A 23,020-nucleotide genomic window follows, 5' to 3' on the forward strand; every position below is an offset into this window, starting at 1 on the left:
TAACTGCCAGTGATATAAGGACATCCGAAATAGATTGTTTTGTGACGTGTAACCTGAAACTGATTATAGTATGACGCGTTAGTTAACTGCGTCTTGAGTGCCATAAATATGGTTTTGTTGGAAAAAAACAACAACAACCTGGAATACTACATTCGTATGTTTTTTTTTTATTGCAAACATATTTTATTGTACCAAGAACAAAAGGATTGGGCACAAGTTTGAAAACTTACGAGGCCCTCTTCTATATACATACAATATACTTGGCGACCTATATTACATAGCTGTAAATATAAACTACATGTATACATTCAATGATAACCAGTGCAAGGAAATGTATTGTATACAAAAGAATGTAAAGGAAAGAAAAACAAATATGATACAAAAGATTACACAAATAGTACATCACGTGCAGTTAAATTCGCTATCACATTTACAAATAATCCTTTTGGTAATTTAAATAATACTTTATTAATCAAAACGATGAGGGTTTTTATTATATATATTTGAACATAAGTAAATATTTCTTTATTATTGGCATCGCTTAATGTGCTTATACCATATAACAGTAACTGTAAATCTATTGGTTGAAAAAGCTGTAAGGAATTACATAGAATCAGTCTCTGTTGTTCATATTGTTTACATTGTAAGAAAAAATGGATATTGTTTTCTAATCTGTATCCACAGCTACATGAAGGGTCTGTGGTAAGTCCACATCTGTACAAATCGGCGTTTAAAGGGCTACATCCATATCGTAATCTAGTATGCAATATATTTTCTATTCTTTTTCCACAGGAAAAATAATATGGAACTTTATTTACCACTGGTGTCACTGCTTTTTGAAAGACGATATTGTTTCACACTTTTTAATTGCTGGGCTTAAATTATTCCATAAATCAATTGCTGAATAAATAAATGATGATTTTAATAAGCAGGTTCTAGCAAAAGGTGTAGATATGTCCTCCCGATTTCTTAACATATAAGGAACCCTTTCTTCCAATCTTTGTGGAATACAATTAGTTAAGAAATCGGGAGTCATTCCTTTCATTATTTTAAACATTGTACACAGTTTTTTTGTTTTTCTCCTTTCACTAAGTGTTGTAAGACCGGTTTCAATAAACAGCGAATTACGTGAAGCAAATATAGGAATGCCAGTGATTACCATTGCAGCTTCTAGTTGTACCTTTTCTAAATTATCTGTGTTTAATTGGAAACAGCCATCCCAGACCTCTGAAGCATATTCTAGGACGGGACGAATGAAAGTATTGTATATTCGCATTAGAGTTTGACGATTTAATAACAGTCTGTATTTCCTTAATACTGAGATCATTACCGATGCTGATGTGCATACATTTTGAATATGACTAGACCATTTTGCATCATCTGCTAAAGTTAAACCTAAATGTTTATGCGTTTTTGATTTGTTTAAAGTTGTGTCACCAAATACGAGAAATGGTTTATTAATTAATTTGGTTAGAGAAAACAATAATACATTCGTTTTATTTGGGTTAAAGGTAACTAACCATTTGTTTGACCATTCATAAAGTTTCAACAAATTAATGTTTAGATCGCGTTCTATAATTGAAATATCATTTGACGATATTCCAATACTTGTATCATCAGCAAATAGCCTTGTTACACAGTCTAGTTCATCAGCAATATCGTTAACATAGATCAAAATTCGTATGTGCTAGATACCATTTATTTTACAACTCGTTGTTTAAAAATGTATTCAATTGCTTTCGCTCGTTAGATACGCTTTTTAAAACAACTCGTTATACGATAAATGGTATCAAACGGCCAAACATATGTAGTATTCTCTCTATATACAAGATTCCTTGCAGATAATGGAAAAAAATATATAGCGTGTTTCCTCCAAAGACAATATTGTCAGAACTATCAAATATTCGACACCCATATAGCCGAGGTTTACTCAATAATTAAATGTCCTTTAGTGGTATCGGTATACATAACGAACTGTAACGTTATATCACTTTACGTATAAGTTATTCACAGAGTTAGACCAAACCATGACTATAAACATCATGCTTGTACACACACACACACGTTATTTGATACCTATAGCTGTGTAAGTTTCTTCAATGGTATTAGTCACCCCTACTGAGAAGGTGTTGGTCAACACTATACACACATATAAAACACCCAGCGAAGTGATAAAACATATCAACGATGCGATATTAACTTGGGCATCATGAATCACCGTAAAACGGGTATAAAGTGACAGGTGCCGACATTGTCCGCGCTTAACTCTTGGCGGCAGTGACTAACGATTTCTATTGGACAAAGGTATTAAATGTAATTTCTCCAGATGTAGGTAAGCGTAGGTAAAACGAGTTGAAGCAGAGTGTGTGCTGCATACTGAAGGTAAGTGGGCGCGTTTTAAAAATGTGTTTTGTTCAACTACACCACTAGAGAACATTGATTTATTAAAGGGACATTCGTGAGTTTGCTGTATTGTAAGATGTTTCTACGATTAAACTTACATGTTAAATATATTTTCTGGTTTAGAATATCAGTGTCTTTATATTCAATGTGTTTCTGGTAGTCTTAATATTTGTAGGAAGCCAAAACTGGATTTTGTCTTCAAATAATTTCGTACGTACGAAAAAATACATTTCAGGAAATAAAATGAAATTTAACCTAGTACAAATATTAGAACGGTCAGAAACACGTTTATTATACAGTCACTAATATATTATGCAGAAAATATCTTTGATATGTAATTACAATCATTAAAAAGTCTCTATTAGTCGATAACATCTTAAACATTGCAGCAAACTCAGGAATGTCCCTTTAATCGTTAGCTACCGAATGTCAAATGTGTGGTATTTCTGACATTGTCTTGGAGGAAACACGCAGCATTTTGTTTTCCATTAGCAGCAAATACTTCTTTTTATATACACTTTCCCACAGTCAGGGCTGCACAATGAGAGAATATGTCTACCGAGGGTGTTTGATCGTACTATCCTAGCACCTCGGGCGTGTTTTAGACGTGTAGAAATACTACTTTGAGGATAACCGATGATGGTGTCTAGCGAAACTGCGCGGACAGTTTGGAATTTTAAAGTGGAGTTTAAACCATGATCTTGAATATATTATTATTATTATTTAATCGTTAAGGTTAGTCCATCTACATTAATCTTCTTACCATTGCGTGTCATTCTTCCAACGTGTCATTCATCCATATTCTTTGACCATTGTTGTTGATCTGTGGTGTTTAAAAACGTATTTTAGGTCTCGAAAGCGGGGCGCTATTTCACTCTCAGGTTTTACATAGTGACAAAAAACATGGCGTCAGATTTGTATAATGTACGAAGGCAGCTAAAACCAGCAGTACACACACGTTCGTTACAACCTTAGTTGTATTTATATTTCACAAATTCACATTAGCAAACGATCTTGTAATGTTGTGCGGTGAGGTTATAACTTTAAACAATTCGGCGAAGTGGATGGTCGTGTAACGTTTATGCAAAATACGGTGAGTTGCTTAAAGAACATAACTGATACCGGGCCCAAGGGGACATACCGTTCCTAGTACTATTATTACCCCAGCAGTCACTCATAAGGGGGGAATATTTTTCATATTTTCTCAGTGGAAAATATTCTGCATTGGTGTAACGAACAATACTATTGGACGATTTGACGTTTGCAAACCAATGACCTTGTCGATACTAAATATGACGTCATCACCATTTGGCAAACACACACAATGACGTCATGTAGTTTAAAGAGTTTGCGTTTACGACTCTCTGTTATTGGTGTTTAATGTACAATAAAATGTCAGTTTAATGAAATTCATTATAGATTTTGTACCAGAATAAAGAGAACTTCTGTTTTTGAAAAGTATCCATGAACATGATTAAATTACAAAGTTATAGCAATACGTAAAGACTTTAAGTGGGTCGAAATTAAAGGCTTTTAGAGAGAGAAAAAAATGCTGGCGGTAATAAATAGAATAATAAACTCGGTACCAATTATTATCAAATTCGCTAAAGCTCGTAAATTTGACATAAATTTGATAATAACTCATAACTCGTTTATTATGGGGAAAGAAGAATAATCTTTCCCCAGGGAAAGAAAAACAACAACATTAATGTTCTTCCCCTAGACATCTTTTGATGACAAAATCAGTGCTTCAGTATAGGCTTTGACGTCACAACAACAACCACGGTGGCATCATGTCAGCAACTAGCGTCATCAACAATACATACGTACGTCACAGTTATGACACAACGCTGTCTCTTGTTCTCAACTTGCAAACTTATTTCAATAACTAACAGGGCCCGTGCTTATTAAACTCCAGACTCACTCTCTAATGACGTCACATGCATACAATTTGTATAGCGTTGTTATGACATTAGTGTCTCAGACTCTATTATAGTCTTGCATTTAGACCAAAGGTTTTATAAGCACCAGACCAGTATCGTTTGAAAATCTTCCATAAAATGATAAAAATTGATAATGTATAATAAATCGAATACCCAACTCGCTACTCGGCAATACCGTTTATCTTGCACTCGTGAATTGGTGATGTTCTTCCCTCATCAAAGGCTCGCAGCTCGTTGAGTATTCTCTAAAGTAAAGTAAAGTTTGTTTTAATTATAGGAAACCCGCTGTCGCCACATAGGCTACTCTTTTACGACAGGCAGCTAGGGATCTTTTATTTGCGCTTCCCACAGGCGGGATAACACAAACCATGGCCTTTCTTGAACCAGTTAATGATCAATGGTCGGTGTAAGTGGTTTACACTTACCCACTGAGCCTTGCGGAGCACTCATTCAGGGTTTGGAGTCGGTATCTGGATTAAAAATCCCATGCCTCGACTGGGATCCGAACCCAGTACCTACCAGCCTGTAGACCGATGGCCTGCCACGACGCCACCGAGGCCGGTGGTGCGCATAAAAGACCCCATGCTACTAATTAAAAAATGTAGCTACTAATTAAAAAATGTAGCGTGTTTCCTCTCTAAAACTGTATGTCAAAATATTGAGCTTATTTTTTTAAAACTCAGAACGTTTCTTCGCTGGTACTATAATTATCTCTATTCTAATTTGAAATGTTTTTCTTTTAGTTTGTCTGAAACAAACTATAAATATTTTTTCTAAGAACTGTCATTATGGTGACGTCAGTTAGGAATGATAACCATTTTAAACAACACTTTTTTTTTTATCCCAATATCGGATATCTGGATTAAAACCCCCATGCCTCGACTGGGGTCCGAACCCAGTACCTACCAGCCTGTAGACCGATGACCTAACCAAGCCCGGTATATTCTCTAAAGAGTAACAAACATTTTTCTACCACACTATATCCATTAAAAAACCCGTATTGTGGTCATCTTAGAGACAGCCATGTAATCAACTATTACCAGATTGCAAAACAACGATCATCTCTTATATAGCTCTTTATCTGCATTAAATGATGTGCGCCTTTCTGATTTTATTGTGATTGTAATAGGTATGTTAACTTTATCATACATTTGAGAATTTCGATAACTGACAATGTAATAATAATAACCCTAACTGGATCAACTGACTGCGCAGTTTTCAAGTTGATCAGTGAGGAGTCGACGCCATCATGGCTATTGCGTCTGGGACCCAGTGCGATTGCGAAACATCCCTAACACTATACATAACAGTTTTACATATTTGATTACATTTCTGTCGTTGCGGGATATTCAGATGTGATAAACTTTAATTATTTCCCAAGCATGCATTGCTTTGTCTGCCTGTAACGATGGGTGGGGGGGGGGGGGGGGGGGGGGGGGGGGGGAGGGCGGTGGAAGGGGGGGGGGGGGGGGGTTTGTAGCTCAGTACTCAGAGGTTATGGTAAACGGATCGACAACCATGGTATACCTGCTGGGGTTTTCGTTTCCCTGTAAGTGCCATTAATCACGATGGTGCAAGGGGAGGGGGAGGGGGGCATCATCGTGGAGTTTTCCCACGATAACGATGAACAGAGCACACAAGCATCAGTGTCTCTTAAAACGTTTTAAAATGAGTTAAGCAAAAAAACAACGATATGTTTTTCCTCATTCTCTCTCTGTGTTTTTCTTAGTGTAATCATGGCCTACGTGTTTGACGATTCTATTAGTTGTTTCTAAGATTTCACCAAAAATATTTTTATTAAAAATTGTATTATTTGTATTAGATGTTATTTATTTATTGTTTCATTCATTCATTCATTCATTCAGTCAGCCAGTCGTTCATTCATTCAGTCGTTCGTTCATTCATTCATTCATTCATTCATTCAGTCAGTCAGTCAGTCAGTCAGTCAGTCAATCGTTCGTTCATTCATTTATTTCAATAAGTGCACCGCGACTGTGGCCATCGTGTGTGCTGTCATGTGTATAAATAAAGTGCATACAATATCTTTATTGGCGCTATTTGGTAGGTAACGCCTAAGAGGTTTTCTTTGCATGGTCTAGCTCAAGTGTCGCCATAACCAAATTATGTTAGGCACACAAAAAACCCACAAAAAAACCCACAAAAAACCCCCCAATAAATCCCACAAAAAACCCGGCTGTAGTCACCAAATAATTATATTATTCCTTTCTTTTCTTTCCCCAAAATAACCTTTTCTGTGTACGCCTGAAACCTGCTGAACCAGACATCTCTGGTAAGCAGTCACTTGTCCAAAGAGTCCACGTTACTGTTTTCACAAATTTCCTAATACTAATGCCTGGATTTAGATGTTCGTGAGTCATATTTGGCGAGGCGGAGGGTAGGGGGTGCAGGAAAACAGGGGGTAGAGTCCTCCCCCCTAAAATAACCAAGATCGCCCTTTTTAATTTAAAAATGACTTTGTTTCTCTAGCTGTAGAAAGCCCTATGACCCTTATATTACTGTCTTCTGTTGTCTTTTTTGTCCCCCCCCCCCCCCGTGTATTTCGCTAGGTACGCCACTGCTGTTCTTTAGCTACGTGACACTGTGCTGCCCAGCAATGCAGTTCCATTAAGTGGATGCTGTGGGGCCCTGGTTGAACCCCGTGCACCTACTCACTGGGAGTGTTGATTAAACAGCCAGGGGTCCCAACCTCCTCACCGCTGGGAGATCTGCAGGAGGTAAACGATCAGTTAACCGATATTCAGTCTTAAAGCTTTCTTGTGTACATCCTTTTAGAACTGGCTTTTATCCCCGTGCACCGAAACAGACGCGCCGAACTCGATCGTTGTTTTTGATACCAGTCTAGCCTTATACCAGTATACACGTTCACTAAAGTTGGTAGATAGTTTGTTCATCAAAATTTAAAGGTATTAAATAGCCCGATAAAATACGTGGCTGTTAGATACCATTATGTTATAACAAGTTGTTTTAAAACGTAACTAATGAGCAAAATAGACGGGATTTATCGCAGTCGGTCGAGTGCTCGCTTGAGATGCGTGCATAGCAGGATCGAACCACCTCGGTGGATCCGTTCAACTGATTGTTTTTGTTCTCATTCCAACCAGTGGTATGTGCTTTCCTGTCTGTGGGAAAATGCGTATAAAAGATGCCTTCCTGCATTAAGAAAACTAACGAGTTCCCTCTAATGACTACGGATCAAATGTGTGACATCCAATAGCTGATGGTTACTTAATCAATGTGCTCTAGTGGTGTGGTTAAACAACACAAACTTTAAGTACTGAGTAAAAGTGAGCTGGATACGTTTTTAAACGAGTTGTAAGATAAATATTATCTAACGAACACGAATATACACATCCTCAAACACAATGTTTAAAACAATTTAAACGACTTTTCCAATTAAAATGTATTTGCGTTTATGCGTTATAGAGCAATCAGTTTAATGTTAACGTATACGTCATAGAGCTATCAATTTCGACAGTGCCTATTTGATTGGATGGTATGTATTTAAATCGATGACACATATGTATGTTATTGGCGTGTGTTATTATACATGTTTTTCTTTCTCGATTAACCTACCTGCTATCAATAGTTTGCTTTATAATTGAATTACGGCTACATAGGAATACATCAGAAGATAAAAGCGTTACTCTTTAATTAATGATATCTGTTTAAAATGTTCGCAAAACGTCTTACGTTTTTCTACCGTATGATTAGGCCATTCTAAATTAAATGCTAACTTTTAATGCATTATGTGCTTTTTTTTGTACAAAGAGGCGCGAGGTGGGGGAAGGGTGTATGGGTTAAATGACATTTTTAATTATTTAAAAAAAAATTCTTCAGGACATTGGAAATATCGCACATCGAGTTAAACTGTTTTTGACTATGACAAAAACGGGGGATGGGCAAGGATAAACATCAACAATTTATTATAATATTATAATGACCGTATGGCAAAAGGGGCTGGACGTAGCCCAGTGGTAAAGCATTGGCTTGAGGCGCGGTCGGTTTATGATCGAATCCCGGCTATTTCTCGCTCCAGCCAGTGCACAACGACTGGTACATCAAAGGCCGTGATGTGTGCCATCCTGTCTATGGGATGGTGCATATAAAAGATCCCTTGCTGCTAATCGAAAAGAGTAGCCCATGAAGTGGCGACAGAAGGTGTGTTGAGTGCGTCGTTAAATAAACCATTTCCTTCATTTATGGCGATACTTCGTTACTCCTACTGATTGGCAGCAAGGAATCTTTGATATGCATTTTCCGACAGACAGGACAGTATGTACCGCGGTCTTTGAGATACCAGACGTGGAACACTGACTGGAATGGGGGAAATGCAATTATATGGATACACGGTGTGGGATCGATCCTGTAACCTGTCGCATCTCAGAGGAGCGTTCTAGATCTATCTTCGTCATATGAATGTTAACATGTGGCAGTCCTCCTATATTGAAAACACCTCCCCAGTGATTCATGGGGCACTCACGATGTTCTCAAAACTTACTGTGGACTCTGCCTTGTGCAGAGATACGGTTTTACTTTAGGTGTTAAGACTCCACGTCTGAGATACAAACCGTCCACTAGATCTGGCGATGTCAGAGGTGAAGTCCGGGATAGGCGTGCCTGAACCTTTTGGATATGGACACGTAAAAAAAAAGAGTTCACTTAAGTTCACTAGATCTGGAATTCTTCCGGTGAAAGACAAGTGGCAAGCCACAATCCATCATCGCTTAATTAATCACTGCAACATATCCGACTGCATGAGAAGATGTTCGTTTTTTTACTTTTACTGACATAACTACCGACATGCAACCCCATTTGTCAGTAACAGTAGAGGCTTTGCGGGGATTTATTGTATTAAGAGTGACCAACAGCTGCTAAAGCAAATTAAGTTTTAAATAAAATACGATACGAAAAAAGGTTTACGAGTAAAATTCCCTTTTTTTTTCCTCATCATGTTTTTATTAACTCGTTGAACAGTTATAAATATTTGACATCTCATGTCGCATGTCTGAAAATAGTTCTTACTATTTAATTTTTAATAAGGTAGAACCTTTGTAATCTGGCTCTGAAAATAGAATAGAGTCTATCACCATAACGTTACTTCTGAAAGGTACGTGTGTTTTAAAATTATGAAAAATACATTTCTTGATATTATTCACCAGGATAACCAAAAACATTTCTGATTTTCAGAAATGGATAATATAAAACAGAACTGTAACTAATGTCCGATTTCAACTATCAAAAACGGCTCTAATAGTGAATAATATGCCGTGGTGTTTACAAACTAGGTTCTGAGACTTTAATGGAAACAAACGTTTAACACGTGCAACTATTAAAAACAGGATATCTACAGGCTATTGTGTTTAATCCAGACAGAACGTATTGAAAACGGATGCACAATGACTTAAATTAGATTTATTACCAAACGATGAAAACATCACAGCTATCCTAGTTTGCAGTAACCTACACCACCACGTCTGTTTGAACCAAGACGCAGGTAACTGAATACACGACGCATGAGCTAGGTCACCAGGGGCGGGATGACACATGGAGGCGCCGTGTCACCGGGGGACGGGGGATGTCACCTGGATGTGAAGTGTCACCTGGAGGCGGGGTATCACCTGGAGGCAGGGTATCACCTGGGGGCGGAGTATCACCTGGAGGCAGGGTATCACCTGGATGTGAAGTGTCACCTGGAGGCAGGGTATCACCTGGATGTGAAGTGTCACCTGGAGGCGGAGTATCACCTGGAGGCAGGGTATCACCTGGGGGCGGAGTATCACCTGGAGGCAGGGTATCACCTGGATGTGAAGTGTCACCTGGAGGCGGGGTATCACCTGGATGTGAAGTGTCACCTGGAGGCGGGGTATCACCTGGATGTGAAGTGTCACCCGGAGGCGGGGTATCACATGGATGTGAAGTGTCACCTGGAGGCGGGGTATCACCTGGGGGCGGGGTATCACCTGGGGGCGGGGTGTAGCTTAGTGGCACAGCGCTCGCCTAATGAATCATCGGTCTCTATCCAATCCAGTGTCTGGAACTCATGTAATAATACAATCCAATGCCTGCTTACTGTTGTTTTCTCCCATCCAATCCAGTGCCCGATGCTAGGTACTTCAAAAGCTCGTGATATGTACTGTTCTGTCTGTGAGAAATAAATTAAAAAGTATGATTCTCTCCATCTCTGGTCGTCTCCTACCTCTCTCTCTCTCTCTCTCTCTCTCTCTCTCTCTCTCTCTCTCTCTCTCTCTCTCTCTCTCTCTCTCTCTCTCTCTCTCTGTATTTCTCTGTCTCTCCCGTTTGTGGTTTGCGTTAGGTTTAGGGGCTAGGATTGAGGTTAGGGATGGAGTTGAGTTAGGGTTTGGGTTGGGATTGGCAGCTAGTTACAAAACGTATTTTACGATGACAGCTCCAACATGTAACTTGATCAGTTTTATCGGAGAAGCAATCCACTCTGTTATAAATGTATTGTGAACATCACCACACATTTTTATATAGCTTCTCGTTTGAACAAATATATAACAATGTAAATAGGCCCTAAGTTTGGTAGGTATTGGCTTTGTATCCAACTACCAGTGCCAGGCCAGAGTTTAAAGTTGTATTTGTGTTTTGTCGTATCTACTATCCTGATTGTGCAATAATGCATATAAAGGATCCCTTGCTGCTAACTGAAAAAAGGAAGCCAAGGACTGGCAACATCAGGTTTCATCTCTCATTACAAAAATAAATTAAAATACATGAAATGATTACCAAGGCGTGCATTGACTGCAGCAGTTGTTTCATTCATTTAATTTCAAAGTAAATTATTTTGGTTCTCATACCCTAGACACACACGTCCACTATGTGACCCGTCTGTCTGCCTGTCTTCAGGACAATAGGTTAATGACTAATTGTTAATAAGTGCTCGGCTGGGGAAGTGCATATAAAAGATCCCTTGTTACTATTGGAAGTTTGTAGCGGGTTTCCTCTCTAAGACTCCATGTCAGAGTTACAAAATGTTTCACATCCAGTAGTCGACGATTAATCAATCAATGTGCTCTCGTGGTGTTGTAAAAAAAAAAACTTTAATTGTTAATAAGAGAGAAGTCAGTTTGATGGCCATACACCTTACCACTGAGTCCTTAAAACAATTCTTCTACAGGGATGCGAGCCCAGTGCCGACCAGCCTTAAATCCGGTGGGTACGCCACAGAGGTCGGTAATTTGAATGAATTTATTTTCTATTAATACCAAGACGTGCATTATCGGAAGCAGTTGTTTGGCGTTTCCGTCATTTAGCAATAAAACTGTGTCTGTGTGTGTATTCCATTACGTACTTTACTCCGCAGGGTTCGAGAAATCAATAGCCCGTCTTGCGCGTAATATGCCGTTATTAATGACCTCTTTTGAAGCGTATAATTGTTAGGTCTCAGCACGTGTTAGTTTGATCCTTGCTTTAAATTGCCGATTTCACGGATAGTAAATATGGTGATGGAGCGCAACGCTAATGTGTTCGAATAGTCGGACCAGTCTATCAACTTCTAAGCCAGTCTACCATAAACTGACGTAATGAACGGTGTCGTATTAACAATTTTTGTAAAATAAAAAATATATGAAAAATTCCTACAAAATCCCCAGCTTACATACGTTTGTAACAAATTGTAACGATTTTATTTATTATTATCAAATTTTTTTTGGTACAAAATTAATTTCAAACTGAACTTCAAAGTCCAATACTAAACATTTTTTGTATGATACAACTGAAACTTTGCTACATCAAAGGCAGCGAGGGCAGGTGCTCTTATTTATGGGTTTATTGGGAGCGTTAAAAAACTACAGTGATGTTTGTGCCAAAAAACGCACGGAAGTGAAGTATTAAAAATGCTTTAGCCACAGTCGAATGGTCTTGAATGGTGTGATGTGTTGGTTGTACGTTACCCAAGGGTATTGTTGGATCAATTGTTATTAACGGTTAAACATTAGGTATATTTACATGTTACACCATATTGGCTACTTAGCATCATAGAATCATTTATATGCACTTTCACCACATTTGCATCAACCATTGTTTTTGACAGTATGGAGAGAGAGAGAGAGAGAGAGAGAGAGAGAGAGAGAGAGAGAGAGAGAGAGAGAGAGAGAGAGAGAGAGAGAGAGAGAGAGAGAGAGAGAGAGAGAGAGAGAGGCAATCAGACATAAACACAGATTGAGAATGAAAAGAAAAGTTGTGTATCTCAGCATATTTTTAGCTATGGCTATTACGATTTCTAATATATGGGTCTTGAGAATGAAACCAATGTAAGAATGAAAACAAAGACAGAAAGAAATGGAATGAACAAAGCATGAAAGAAAGAAGGCGGGAATGAAATATTTTTGTCCTAACACCCAGTTAACTTTTTTGGGCAGATACGATTTTGAATACGATAATGGTTTGTCTTCAGATTTGAGGCAGATTTTGTGTTGCAGTAGAAATCGAAAATTACATTTGTCCAGCTTGAATGTTGATTAAGACTCATTCTGCTCGTCCTAAAATTTATTATATCTAAAAGTATTTGAAACAAATTGAAAAAAATCACCACCTGACACACACACACACACACACACACACCAACACACACACACACACACAAAATAATAAAAATACCACTCCCCCCAAAAAAATAAATAAATAATAATAATAATAAAAAACCAAAAAAAACCCGTTATGCTTTAAAGAGATAAACTCATCCAATAAAACAAAATGAAAACGAGACAAAACTAAAAGAAGAGAATACTCGACCTCCGTACTTAATCATCGTTTGTGTCTCTGTAATGAGTGTCTGTAGATCGAAGCTCATCCACTAGAATCCCTTCCATGAACGGAGATTTGACGAAACAAAGCAAACTGTGATACGGAATCGCCACGACTCGTTTAGCGGATTTCGACGAGTTAGCCCAGACCTCTACGTGATCCTTGGTGTCAATAACCGCAGATCAATAACGCTGAAGCGAGTGGGACATTCGGCCTGGACCTTAACGTCTCCCTCTCTGTGATCTGTCCATTTTCCCCAGCTCTCCAGTTTGATGAGGGAAATTCACTTTTAAAAGATTTTCCGATCGCTGGCGTGAGAATGTAGCAACGTGGACCTTGATAACTAATTAAAAAACTGTTTAGACTCTTATCTGCTAGTTGAAGGTCGCATCTTCGATTTTTATCATCACAATCACCACCACCACCGTCGTCGTCGTCGTCATCATCGTCGTCATCAACAACCTCATCTTCGACATTATCATCATCATCTTAATCACCATCATCGTTAATGATGTTCAGCATCGTCATCATATTCTTCATCATATATCACGTACAGAACGATCTCAAGTAGAAGTTTATAATGTTGGTGGTTAGACCAAAGTCAAATTATCATTAGATCATGTATTGTAATACCATTCATCATTATTTGTCTGTAAGCAGGGGTAGATACGATATTTTCTAGGGAGGGGGTGCAGTGCAATATTCAGGGAAGGGGTTGTAACGTTTGAAAAGGGTATCCACAGTATTCAAATGTGGATTAAAAACATAGCAATCTCTGTGTGTCTCTCCACCCCACCCCACCCCCCGCTTGCCCCTCTCTCTATGTCTGTCTCTTGGAGTTCATGACATTTAAGCAGTGATCGTTTCGATTTATATCGGGTTGCGTGTAAACACGCACCGTGGAAGTAGATGAATCCATCTCGCGTGCGTCCTCCTGCCTTGTGCGTGCCTTGAGCTAATTAGAAATCTTCAATACACAGACGGCTTTTATTGCGTTCGTTAACGCTCGTCTACTATCTGCTGCACCGAAACGGAAAGACGCGCCGTATGATCGTTACAATGCAACTAGACAAAGTGGTGTCGCTTTAGCGCGAGTGTATTCTGAGGAGGCTGCCGGACTTTGTCCGTCCCTCACTGGACACACAGGATTCCCTCTTCTCTGCCAGTGTTCCATATCAAATCTGAACGTATCGTATTCCGATATCAAAATCGTATCTCTGCACAAGGTAGAGTCGAAAAAAAGTTAGGAAAAGTAGTGATTGCTTCCATGATCCACTATCAGGTGCTCGTCTTTAGGAGGACCGCCACAACCCTAGGAGTTACGTAATATCGAAGTGTATATTATGACGGACCACTGTCGGCTAAGTACTATGAGTAAGGCTAGCTTGTATCTGAGGCCGGCACCTGTGCCCACGACAGGCGTGCGCTACAACAGCTTGCTCTGAACGTGCACGTAAAACCCTTTGACCTTGACCTTGATCTGAGTTACCATACGTAAAACGATTATTTCGCTTCCTGTAGAGTAGGGTTGTTGTCATTTGCGTAGCGAGGATTTTCATATTAGGGAGACACCCACATTGGAGGGGCACCCTCTTTCTATGGGTCGTGTTATGGGACGGTAGGCAAATAAACAAGTTTGTTTTGTTTACAACACCACTAGAGCACATTGCTTTATTAATTATCAGCTAATGGATGTTAAGCATATGGCGATTTTGACACAATAATAGAGAGGAAACCCGCACATTTCTTTTTTCATTAGTAGCAAGGGATTTTTTATATGCACCATCCCACATACAGTATAGCACATACCACGGCCTTTGATATACAAGTCGTGGTGCACTGGCTGGGACGAGAAATATCTCAATGGGCCCACCGACGGGGATCGATCCTAGACCGACGGCGCATCAAGCGAGCGCTTTACCACCGGGCTACGTCCCGCCCTTGCAAATGTAAAAGGTGGTGGGGAAAAAAGAGATGTGATTGTGTGTGTTGGGGTGGGGTGGTGGGGTGGGGTGGTGGGGGGTGGGGTGGGGGGTGTGTTGGGGTGGGGTGTTGGGGTGGGGTGGTGGGGTGGGGTGTGTTGGGGTGGGATGGGGTGGGGTGGTGGGGTGGGGTGTGGTGGAGTGGGGTGGGGTGGGGGGGTGGGGTGGGGTGGGGTGGGGTGGGGTGGGGTGGCACATATGGCTACGCTAGTGATAGTAGAGTGTCGTAGGAACTACCCATCTGTTCTTGAATTCACCAATCCGTTCTTCTGTCCGTCTGTTCATCCATCACTGTATGATTACCAAAAATAGTTGTCCATCCATTTGATCTGTTCATTAACTAAACTACTATATGAAATCACTTATTTAGCACTTTAACGAATGGGTCAGTGTACGGTTAATTGGGTAGTACTTTCAGTTTCTTCATTAGGAGAAGTTTTCCTCCTTTGATAACCAATTCATATTGGCTTCGTCAAAACGTTCGTTAATTTCCGTGACCTTCCGGTGACTTAAGAAGCGGTGGTCAAGATCCCAGTTGGATAAAATCAACAGGCTGTACCTCATCAACACTGGTGTCTAATAGACTAATTGACTAATATTTACCTGTCAATGGGATCGATGTAGTTAAAATGTTTTTCAGGATATCATGTGACAACAGACTAATTGTAGGTTTTTGCGATTTCGTCTCACTATGTTGACAACACGCGTGAACATTTATTTTGTTTACGTCTGCTGCGTAGTTTTTCGCGGAGGACAGGGACTTAAATCTACGTCTTTGACAGATGTTTGGCTAAGGGGGGAATTTACGACAGGTGATCATTGCGCTTTTAAAGCGACATACCCTAGTTTTTAAAGACCACGGCGTATTTTTCACTATTAGAGCTGTTTTTAGATATACACATAGCTGACTTTGTTTAACAACACCACTGGAGCACATTGATTTATTAATCATCAGCTATTGGATGTCAAACATTTAGTAATTTTGACAGAGAGAAAACCTGTTATATTTTTGCATTAGTTGCAAGTAATCAATTTATATGTAGCATCTCATAGCACATAGGGGCGAGACGTAGCCCAGTGGTACAGCGCTCGCTTGATGCGCGGTCGGTTTGGGATCGATCCCCGTCAGTGGGCCCATTGCGCTATTTCTCGCTCCAGCCAGTGCACCACGACTGGTACATCAAATGCCGTGGTATGTGCTATCCCTTGCTGCTAATCGAAACCCGTGAAGTGGCGACAGCGGGTTTCCTCTCTCAATATCTGTGTGGTCCTTAACCATATATCTGACCCCATATTACCGTAAAGAAAATGTGTTGAGTGCGTCGTTAAATAAAACATTTCCTTCCTTCCTTCCCACCCATAACACATATAACTGCTTTTGATATATCAGTCGTGGTGCATTAGCTGGAACAAGTAATAACCCAATGGGCTCACTGATGAGGATCGATCTTAGACCGACGGCGCATCAGGCAAGTACTTTACCAGTGGGCTACACCCCCCCCCCCCCCCCCATCCCCATCCCCATTCCCATTCCCATTTTTGAACAATTGAAATAAGATATTACTTAGATTTCATTGTTTAGACTATTCGTTTCCGTACATCCGAAATGTTTCTGGTCATCTTGGTGTATTTAATACCACAAAATAAATATTTCGTATTAAGAAAAGAAAGAAAAATCCGCACGTACGTCTGAGAAATAACGGCTATAGAGACTAGCTCTGTTTTAGTTTTAGATAGTATTTCCACATTTCAGCGTCACGGATTCCTCTTTTTACTGTTGTTATTTTATCCAGATATGTTACAGGTTTGTATATTAGGTCTCACTACACAGATGTCATCTGTCATTGAAACCCATGTTAAATTGCCCAACTTCAAATGAAGATTGCCAATAGAACGGGTTCTCGTTGGCACTAACAAACATACACCATTGCGAACATACATTATATAAGCATTTATTTTCACTCCAAAATTGAGAACATTTCCGTCTCAGTTTTTTAAATATATGACCGCATCTGGCGAACGGGTGGGTCATTAACCGATTCACTCCGGCTATCTCGTACGCTATACACCCATGTCCCAAAAGGTCAATGCACAATATTACAAAATAACATGGGCAAAATAGAACCAGAAGGCTTACCATTAAACATACATATTGTTTTAATTCTTCTCCAATTCCTAGAAGTGAATATGTGAACCACAACATACTAGTATGTCACAATTAGGAACGATAGTGGACCGTCATCAATCAACTCTCACCGGAAATCAACTATGTAGTGAGATCTTAACCAAACTTAGTATCTGTTTTTACTGGTTGAAACTAGGATCTACGACTTTAATATAGTCGAGTTTACGCCTCAAACGCGGACAACAATCAAGACGGACGGCTGGTTAAAGACTAGCATTTATAAAATTGTTTTTACATAGCTAACATACAAACACTAGCCTGTGTAGCAATTAAACCGAAAATACAATGCTTAACTTTGTACCTCTGAAACAAAAAGAAGAAAAAAAAGAAAAAAATAAGTTCGCCATCTCTGGTCTGAAAAAGAGAGCAATAATAATTAAATCTCATTATACAAAAAGTTTATTTGTTTTGTTTAACGACGCCACTAGAGCACATTGATTTATTAATCATCGGCTATTGGATGTCAAACATTTGGTTAAGCTGATAAATAGTCGTACAGAGAAAACCCGCACAATTACACAGACAGAATACCACATATCACGGCCTTTGATATATCAATCGTGGTGCACTGGCTGGAACGAGAAATAGCCCAATGGGCGCACCGACGGGGATCTATCCTAGTCCGAACGCGCATCAAGCGAACGCTTTACCACTGGGCTACATCCAGCCCCTCAGCATACAAGCAACACATTACAGGATATGTCATTCAATTCTAGATGCACGAATCAACCCCGTTTGGATTTTTAAAGTTTGTTTTTCTTTAACATCATCACACAACATTTAATTATTTTGATATCTAGTCTCAGAAAGAAAACCCGTTACATTTGTCCATTAGCAGCAAGGGATCTTTTCTATGCACCATCCCTCAGACAGGATAGCACATACCACGGCCACTCATAGTTAAATGAGAACACAGAAACCCAGTTTTACACCATATTTAATAGAGTTGGCGCCATTTTCATCATGTAATAGCATGTAACAGTGAAATCAGTTCTGATTTCAAAAAAGAAGAAAAAAAAGGGCAAGAAAAACAAACAAGGCATTGATTGTCTGCAGTTGTAATGTGATCCACATAGAAAGGTTACATGCGGAAATAAATTTAATAAAGGATAAATACCTTTCACAAATTCATAAATATTCCATAGGCAGATCGATATGAAGTAAACACGGTGTGTATGACGTCAGTGCACATTTAAAAGATTCAATAACTTGAATACCTGACAGAAAGTGTTATAAATTGTACATATACGAACATTTAGTGGAGTTTGTGCACAAATCTTGAAGAGATTTCTAAAGTTTATTGTCAGTTAAATCGCCCAGAAGCAGTTGGGGAATGGGTTGAACGAAATGGTGGATGAGCATAATGGAGACTTTGTTCAAAACTGGGAAAACCCCCCGAAAAATCCCAACAAACAAAAACCCACCAACAGAAAACAACACAAACAAACAACACAAACAAACAACAAACAAACAAACAAAAAAAACAAACAAACAAACAAACAAAAACCCCACGAAAAACCCCCAACAACCCCCCCCCCCCAAAAAAAAAAAAACCCACAAAAAAACACCCCAAGAAAACAAACAACAACAAAAACATAAAAAGGAAAAATAACCAAATGCAAAACAAAACAGTACAACAACAACAACAACAACAACGTCGATGCCTTGGCATGCTATGATAGATTGTTTTAGCATATAATCCAAATTGTTAAATCTTATAAACGCCTACTTTAGGATGCTGACTACATACAAATACATAACCAGTAATTTATATACGAGGGCCACCAACATTGAAGAGGGTGCACCCGCACTGTCTATGCTATGAGTCAAGTTACGTGGAGTCAGGCAAATATAAACGGTTAAAGAAACAAAAAAAGAGGTCATTGGGTGTGCGGAGGCATGACACGCCAGTGAAAAATATCTGTTTTCCGTTTGTTTTGATCGTTCTGATACTGAATAAGTAAATCTCCTTAGACTCAATACCATGTAAGGTTACATGATCAGTATCACATCATGTTGTTAAGGTTTGTTCTTTATTTTTCTTGCAGTTCAATCGATGAGTGTTGACGTAGATTGAAATCGATAGGTCGACCTGCCAGACCAATGCGCAGTTCTGGTGCAAAGCATGAATCTCTCGGATGTTGTCACCAACTCCTTATCGGTTCTAGCGACGCAACACACGTGGCGGGACAACCGCAGCGTCCTGGAGTACCAGACCATCGTTCCGTCGGACATCCACATGGCCAATCCGGCCGTGTTTGAAAACGGGACGAATCAGACGAATCTCACAGCAGCCTCAGCAGCTGCAGCAGGGGTGGGAAATGACACCGTTGGTGACCAGTCGATGTCCGTGGAGTCCAAGGTTGTCCTCATCATCCTGTACACCTTCACCACGGTGGCGGCCATAACCGGAAACATCATCGCCATAGCGATATTCGCGCGCGGGAAGAGGTCAAGGACGGAGCTGCGGCCGTTCCTGATGAACCTGTCCGTGGCCGACCTGATCGTGGCGCTGATCTGCATTCCGTTCACGACCACCTATCAGCTGATGGACGAGTGGGTGTTCTCCGACCCCATGTGTCCGCTTGTCCAGTTCATCCAGACAGTGTCCGTGACGGCCAGCGTGTCGACTAACATGGCCATCGGCATCGACCGCTACTTCGCCGTCGCCCACCCTCTCAGGAAGCGCTTTACCTCATCCAAGTCCAAGTACGTCATCGTTCTCATCTGGTCCATTTCGTTCGCCCTAAGTGTCGTTCTCCTGTTCGTGGGTAAGACGAACAATGACGAAGGGAAGACGAAGTGCGGCGAAACGTGGCCGGAGCCGTCCAAGTTTTGGAATAAAGCGTACACTCTGTTTTTAATGTGTTTGACGTACTTCACGCCTTTGTTGATTCTGTGTGTGACTTATTCTATTGTCGGAAGGATACTGTCGGTTCGGGCGATGCCAGGTCACTCGGACGAGATACGAGATGCGGCACAGGTGAAATCCAAACGGAAAGTAAGTATAATTACGGGTTTACATATAGATATACTATATAGATATAGTTCACTGAAAACGCATCACCCAATGTTCAGCTGTTATTGCTATGACACGTGTAAGGTTGATATACACAATAACCCTAACCTTTGTAAATAATTTCATGGTTATTCATTGCCTACCAGCGTACATCCTGTTGTGTCTTATAAATTGAACTTATCAAAGCTAAAGCATTTGAAATAATTTATTTTCGAGTTGGTTAAAAGTTCAAGCACGCTTCCTAAAGATCGGGGCTATTTCTCGCTCCAGCCAGTGCACCACGACTGGTACATCAAAGGCCGTGGTATGTGTTATCCTGTTTATGGGACGGTGCATATAAAAGATCCCTTGCTACTACTCGAAAAGAGTAGCCCATGAAGTGGCGACAGCGGGTTTCCTCGCTCAATATCGGTGTGGTCCTTAACCATATGTCAGACGCCATATAACCGTAAATAAAATGTGTTTAGTGTGTCGTTAAATAAGCCATTTCCTTCCGTCTTGAAGACAGAACTGCAGTCGCTTTAAACAAGACCCTTGAAAAAAACGACGTAGTAAAATGTAATACGCTGATAATCATGCTTAAGGTTGCACACAGCCCTTAATTATTCCATGCAATTCAAAACGATATATTCTGTGACAAAATAAAAGAGAGGGCCACGTAGTTAACAGTTTTATGTAGTACCCTCCCTTGACGACTACCTTGCAAAAAGGAAATCAATTCAGGTCGACTACAAAAATGTCCTCAAGCCGATCACCGTGTTGCTGTTATACAAGAGACAGTATCAGGTACGGCGGAAGCAAGTAAACCCTTTTTTTTTGTTGGGGGAGGGGTGTGTGTGACTGAGATTTCAGAGGGCAAAGCGCCCGAGTTTCGGGGTGGGGGGGGGGAGGGTTGGGTTACTACCAATAATAAGATTTACTACCAATAATTATTGGCGGATGGGGGGGGGGGGGGGGGGGGTAAAGCCCCCAGCCCCCAGTTCGCCGTGCCTGAGTATAGCAGTCAAAACACTTGTTTATTATCAGTTAATACTAAAAATAGCAAGTAACATCAAACCGATGTGTTATTTAAATACAACGGAGTTCAACTTACTCGTAATTATCAAAGACAATTTTCAAAGGTCATTTCAGAATGTTATACTTTGACACAAAAATGGTGGTGTGGTACCGTAAGGTCATCTATTTTAGCTGTCTTTTCAGAACTGGGATTAATGGTTAGGTTGTTGAGAGAGAGAGAGAGAGAGAGAGAGAGAGAGAGAGAGAGAGAGAGAGAGAGAGAGAGAGAGAGAGAGAGAGAGAGAGAGAGAGAGAGAGAGACACACACACACACAGACATACAGACATACAGTGAGAGGGGGTGGAGGGGAGAGAGAGAGAGAGAGAGAGAGAGAGAGAGAGAGAGAGAGAGAGAGAGAGAGAGAGAGAGAGAGACAGAGAGATAGAAACAGAGAGGAGGGAGAGAGGTGGGATGGAGGGAGAAAGAGAAAAATGAAAGAATGGATAGAGAGGAGAGAGAGAGAGAGAGAGGAGAGAGAGAGAGAGAGAGAGAGACACCCACACAGACAGTACAGACATACAGTGAGAGGAGGGTGGAGAGAGAGAGAGAGAGAGAGAGAGAGAGAGAGAGAGAGAGAGAGAGAGAGAGAGAGAGAGAGAGAGAGAGAGGAGACAGAGAGGAGGGAGAGAGGTGGGATGGAGGGAGAAAGAGAGAAAGAATGAAAGATGGAGAGAGAGAGAGAGAGAGAGAGAGAGAGAGAGAGAGAGAGAGAGAGAGAGAGACACACACACACACAGACATACAGACATACAGTGAGAGGGGGTGGGGAGGGGAGAGAGAGAGAGAGAGAGAGAGAGAGAGAGAGAGAGAGAGAGAGAGAGAGAGAGAGAGAGAGAGAGAGAGAGAGAGAGAGAGGAGACAGAGAGATAGATAGAAACAGAGAGGAGGGAGAGAGGTGGGATGGAGGGAGAAAGAGAGAAAGAATGAAAGATGGAGAGAGAGAGAGAGAGAGAGAGAGAGAGAGAGAGAGAGAGAGAGAGAGAGAGAGACACACACACACAGACATACAGACATACAGTGAGAGGGGGTGGAGGGGAGAGAGAGAGAGAGAGAGAGAGAGAGAGAGAGAGAGAGAGAGAGAGAGAGAGAGAGAGAGAGAGAGAGAGAGAGAGAGAGAGAGAGAGAGAGAGAGAGAGAGAGAGGAGACAGAGAGATAGAAACAGAGAGGAGGGAGAGAGGTGGGATGGAGGGAGAAAGAGAGAAAGAATGAAAGATGGAGAGAGAGAGAGAGAGAGAGAGAGAGAGAGAGAGAGAGAGAGAGAGAGAGAGAGAGAGAGAGAGAGAGTTTGTAAAACAGTCCCAGTACTCTATTTACGTGCCCATATACTCCAATGGTTTCAGGCACGTCCGTCTCTGGCATGGTCAGTGACCTGACCTGGGACCGAAGGACAGAACAGACGTTTGTTAGGATTCAGGTCGTTACACAACGGCATATGAGGAACATGCAATAACGATATTGTATAGTGACAAGATGGTCTTTGTAGGAGATTATATGCAATGAAGTAAGTTTCGTAACAGTATGCAATTATTACCAGTGATACTAATGCAACTGTATATTACACAGATACTAAAACACAGACATAGATAATAATGGTAATACACGCACATGTATTTGGGTACAGACGGCTATGCCTTTATCAATCC

The 23,020-nt window shown here is 40.5% G+C and overlaps 1 protein-coding gene across 1 annotated transcript in view; it reads left to right on the plus strand.

Moving 5' to 3' along the window:
- Positions 1-23,020, plus strand: part of LOC121380138 (substance-P receptor-like) — a 69,973-nt gene that overhangs the window by 30,055 nt on the left and 16,898 nt on the right. The window contains exon 2 of the mRNA XM_041508922.1: positions 19,349-20,301. Coding sequence (XP_041364856.1) covers positions 19,426-20,301 — 876 coding nt within the window. The 5' untranslated portion in view covers positions 19,349-19,425. The remainder of the gene's footprint in view (positions 1-19,348; positions 20,302-23,020) is intronic.

This window comes from Gigantopelta aegis, chromosome 8, assembly GCF_016097555.1.
Source record: "Gigantopelta aegis isolate Gae_Host chromosome 8, Gae_host_genome, whole genome shotgun sequence".
NCBI classification, from domain to species: Eukaryota; Metazoa; Mollusca; class Gastropoda; order Neomphalida; family Peltospiridae; genus Gigantopelta; species Gigantopelta aegis.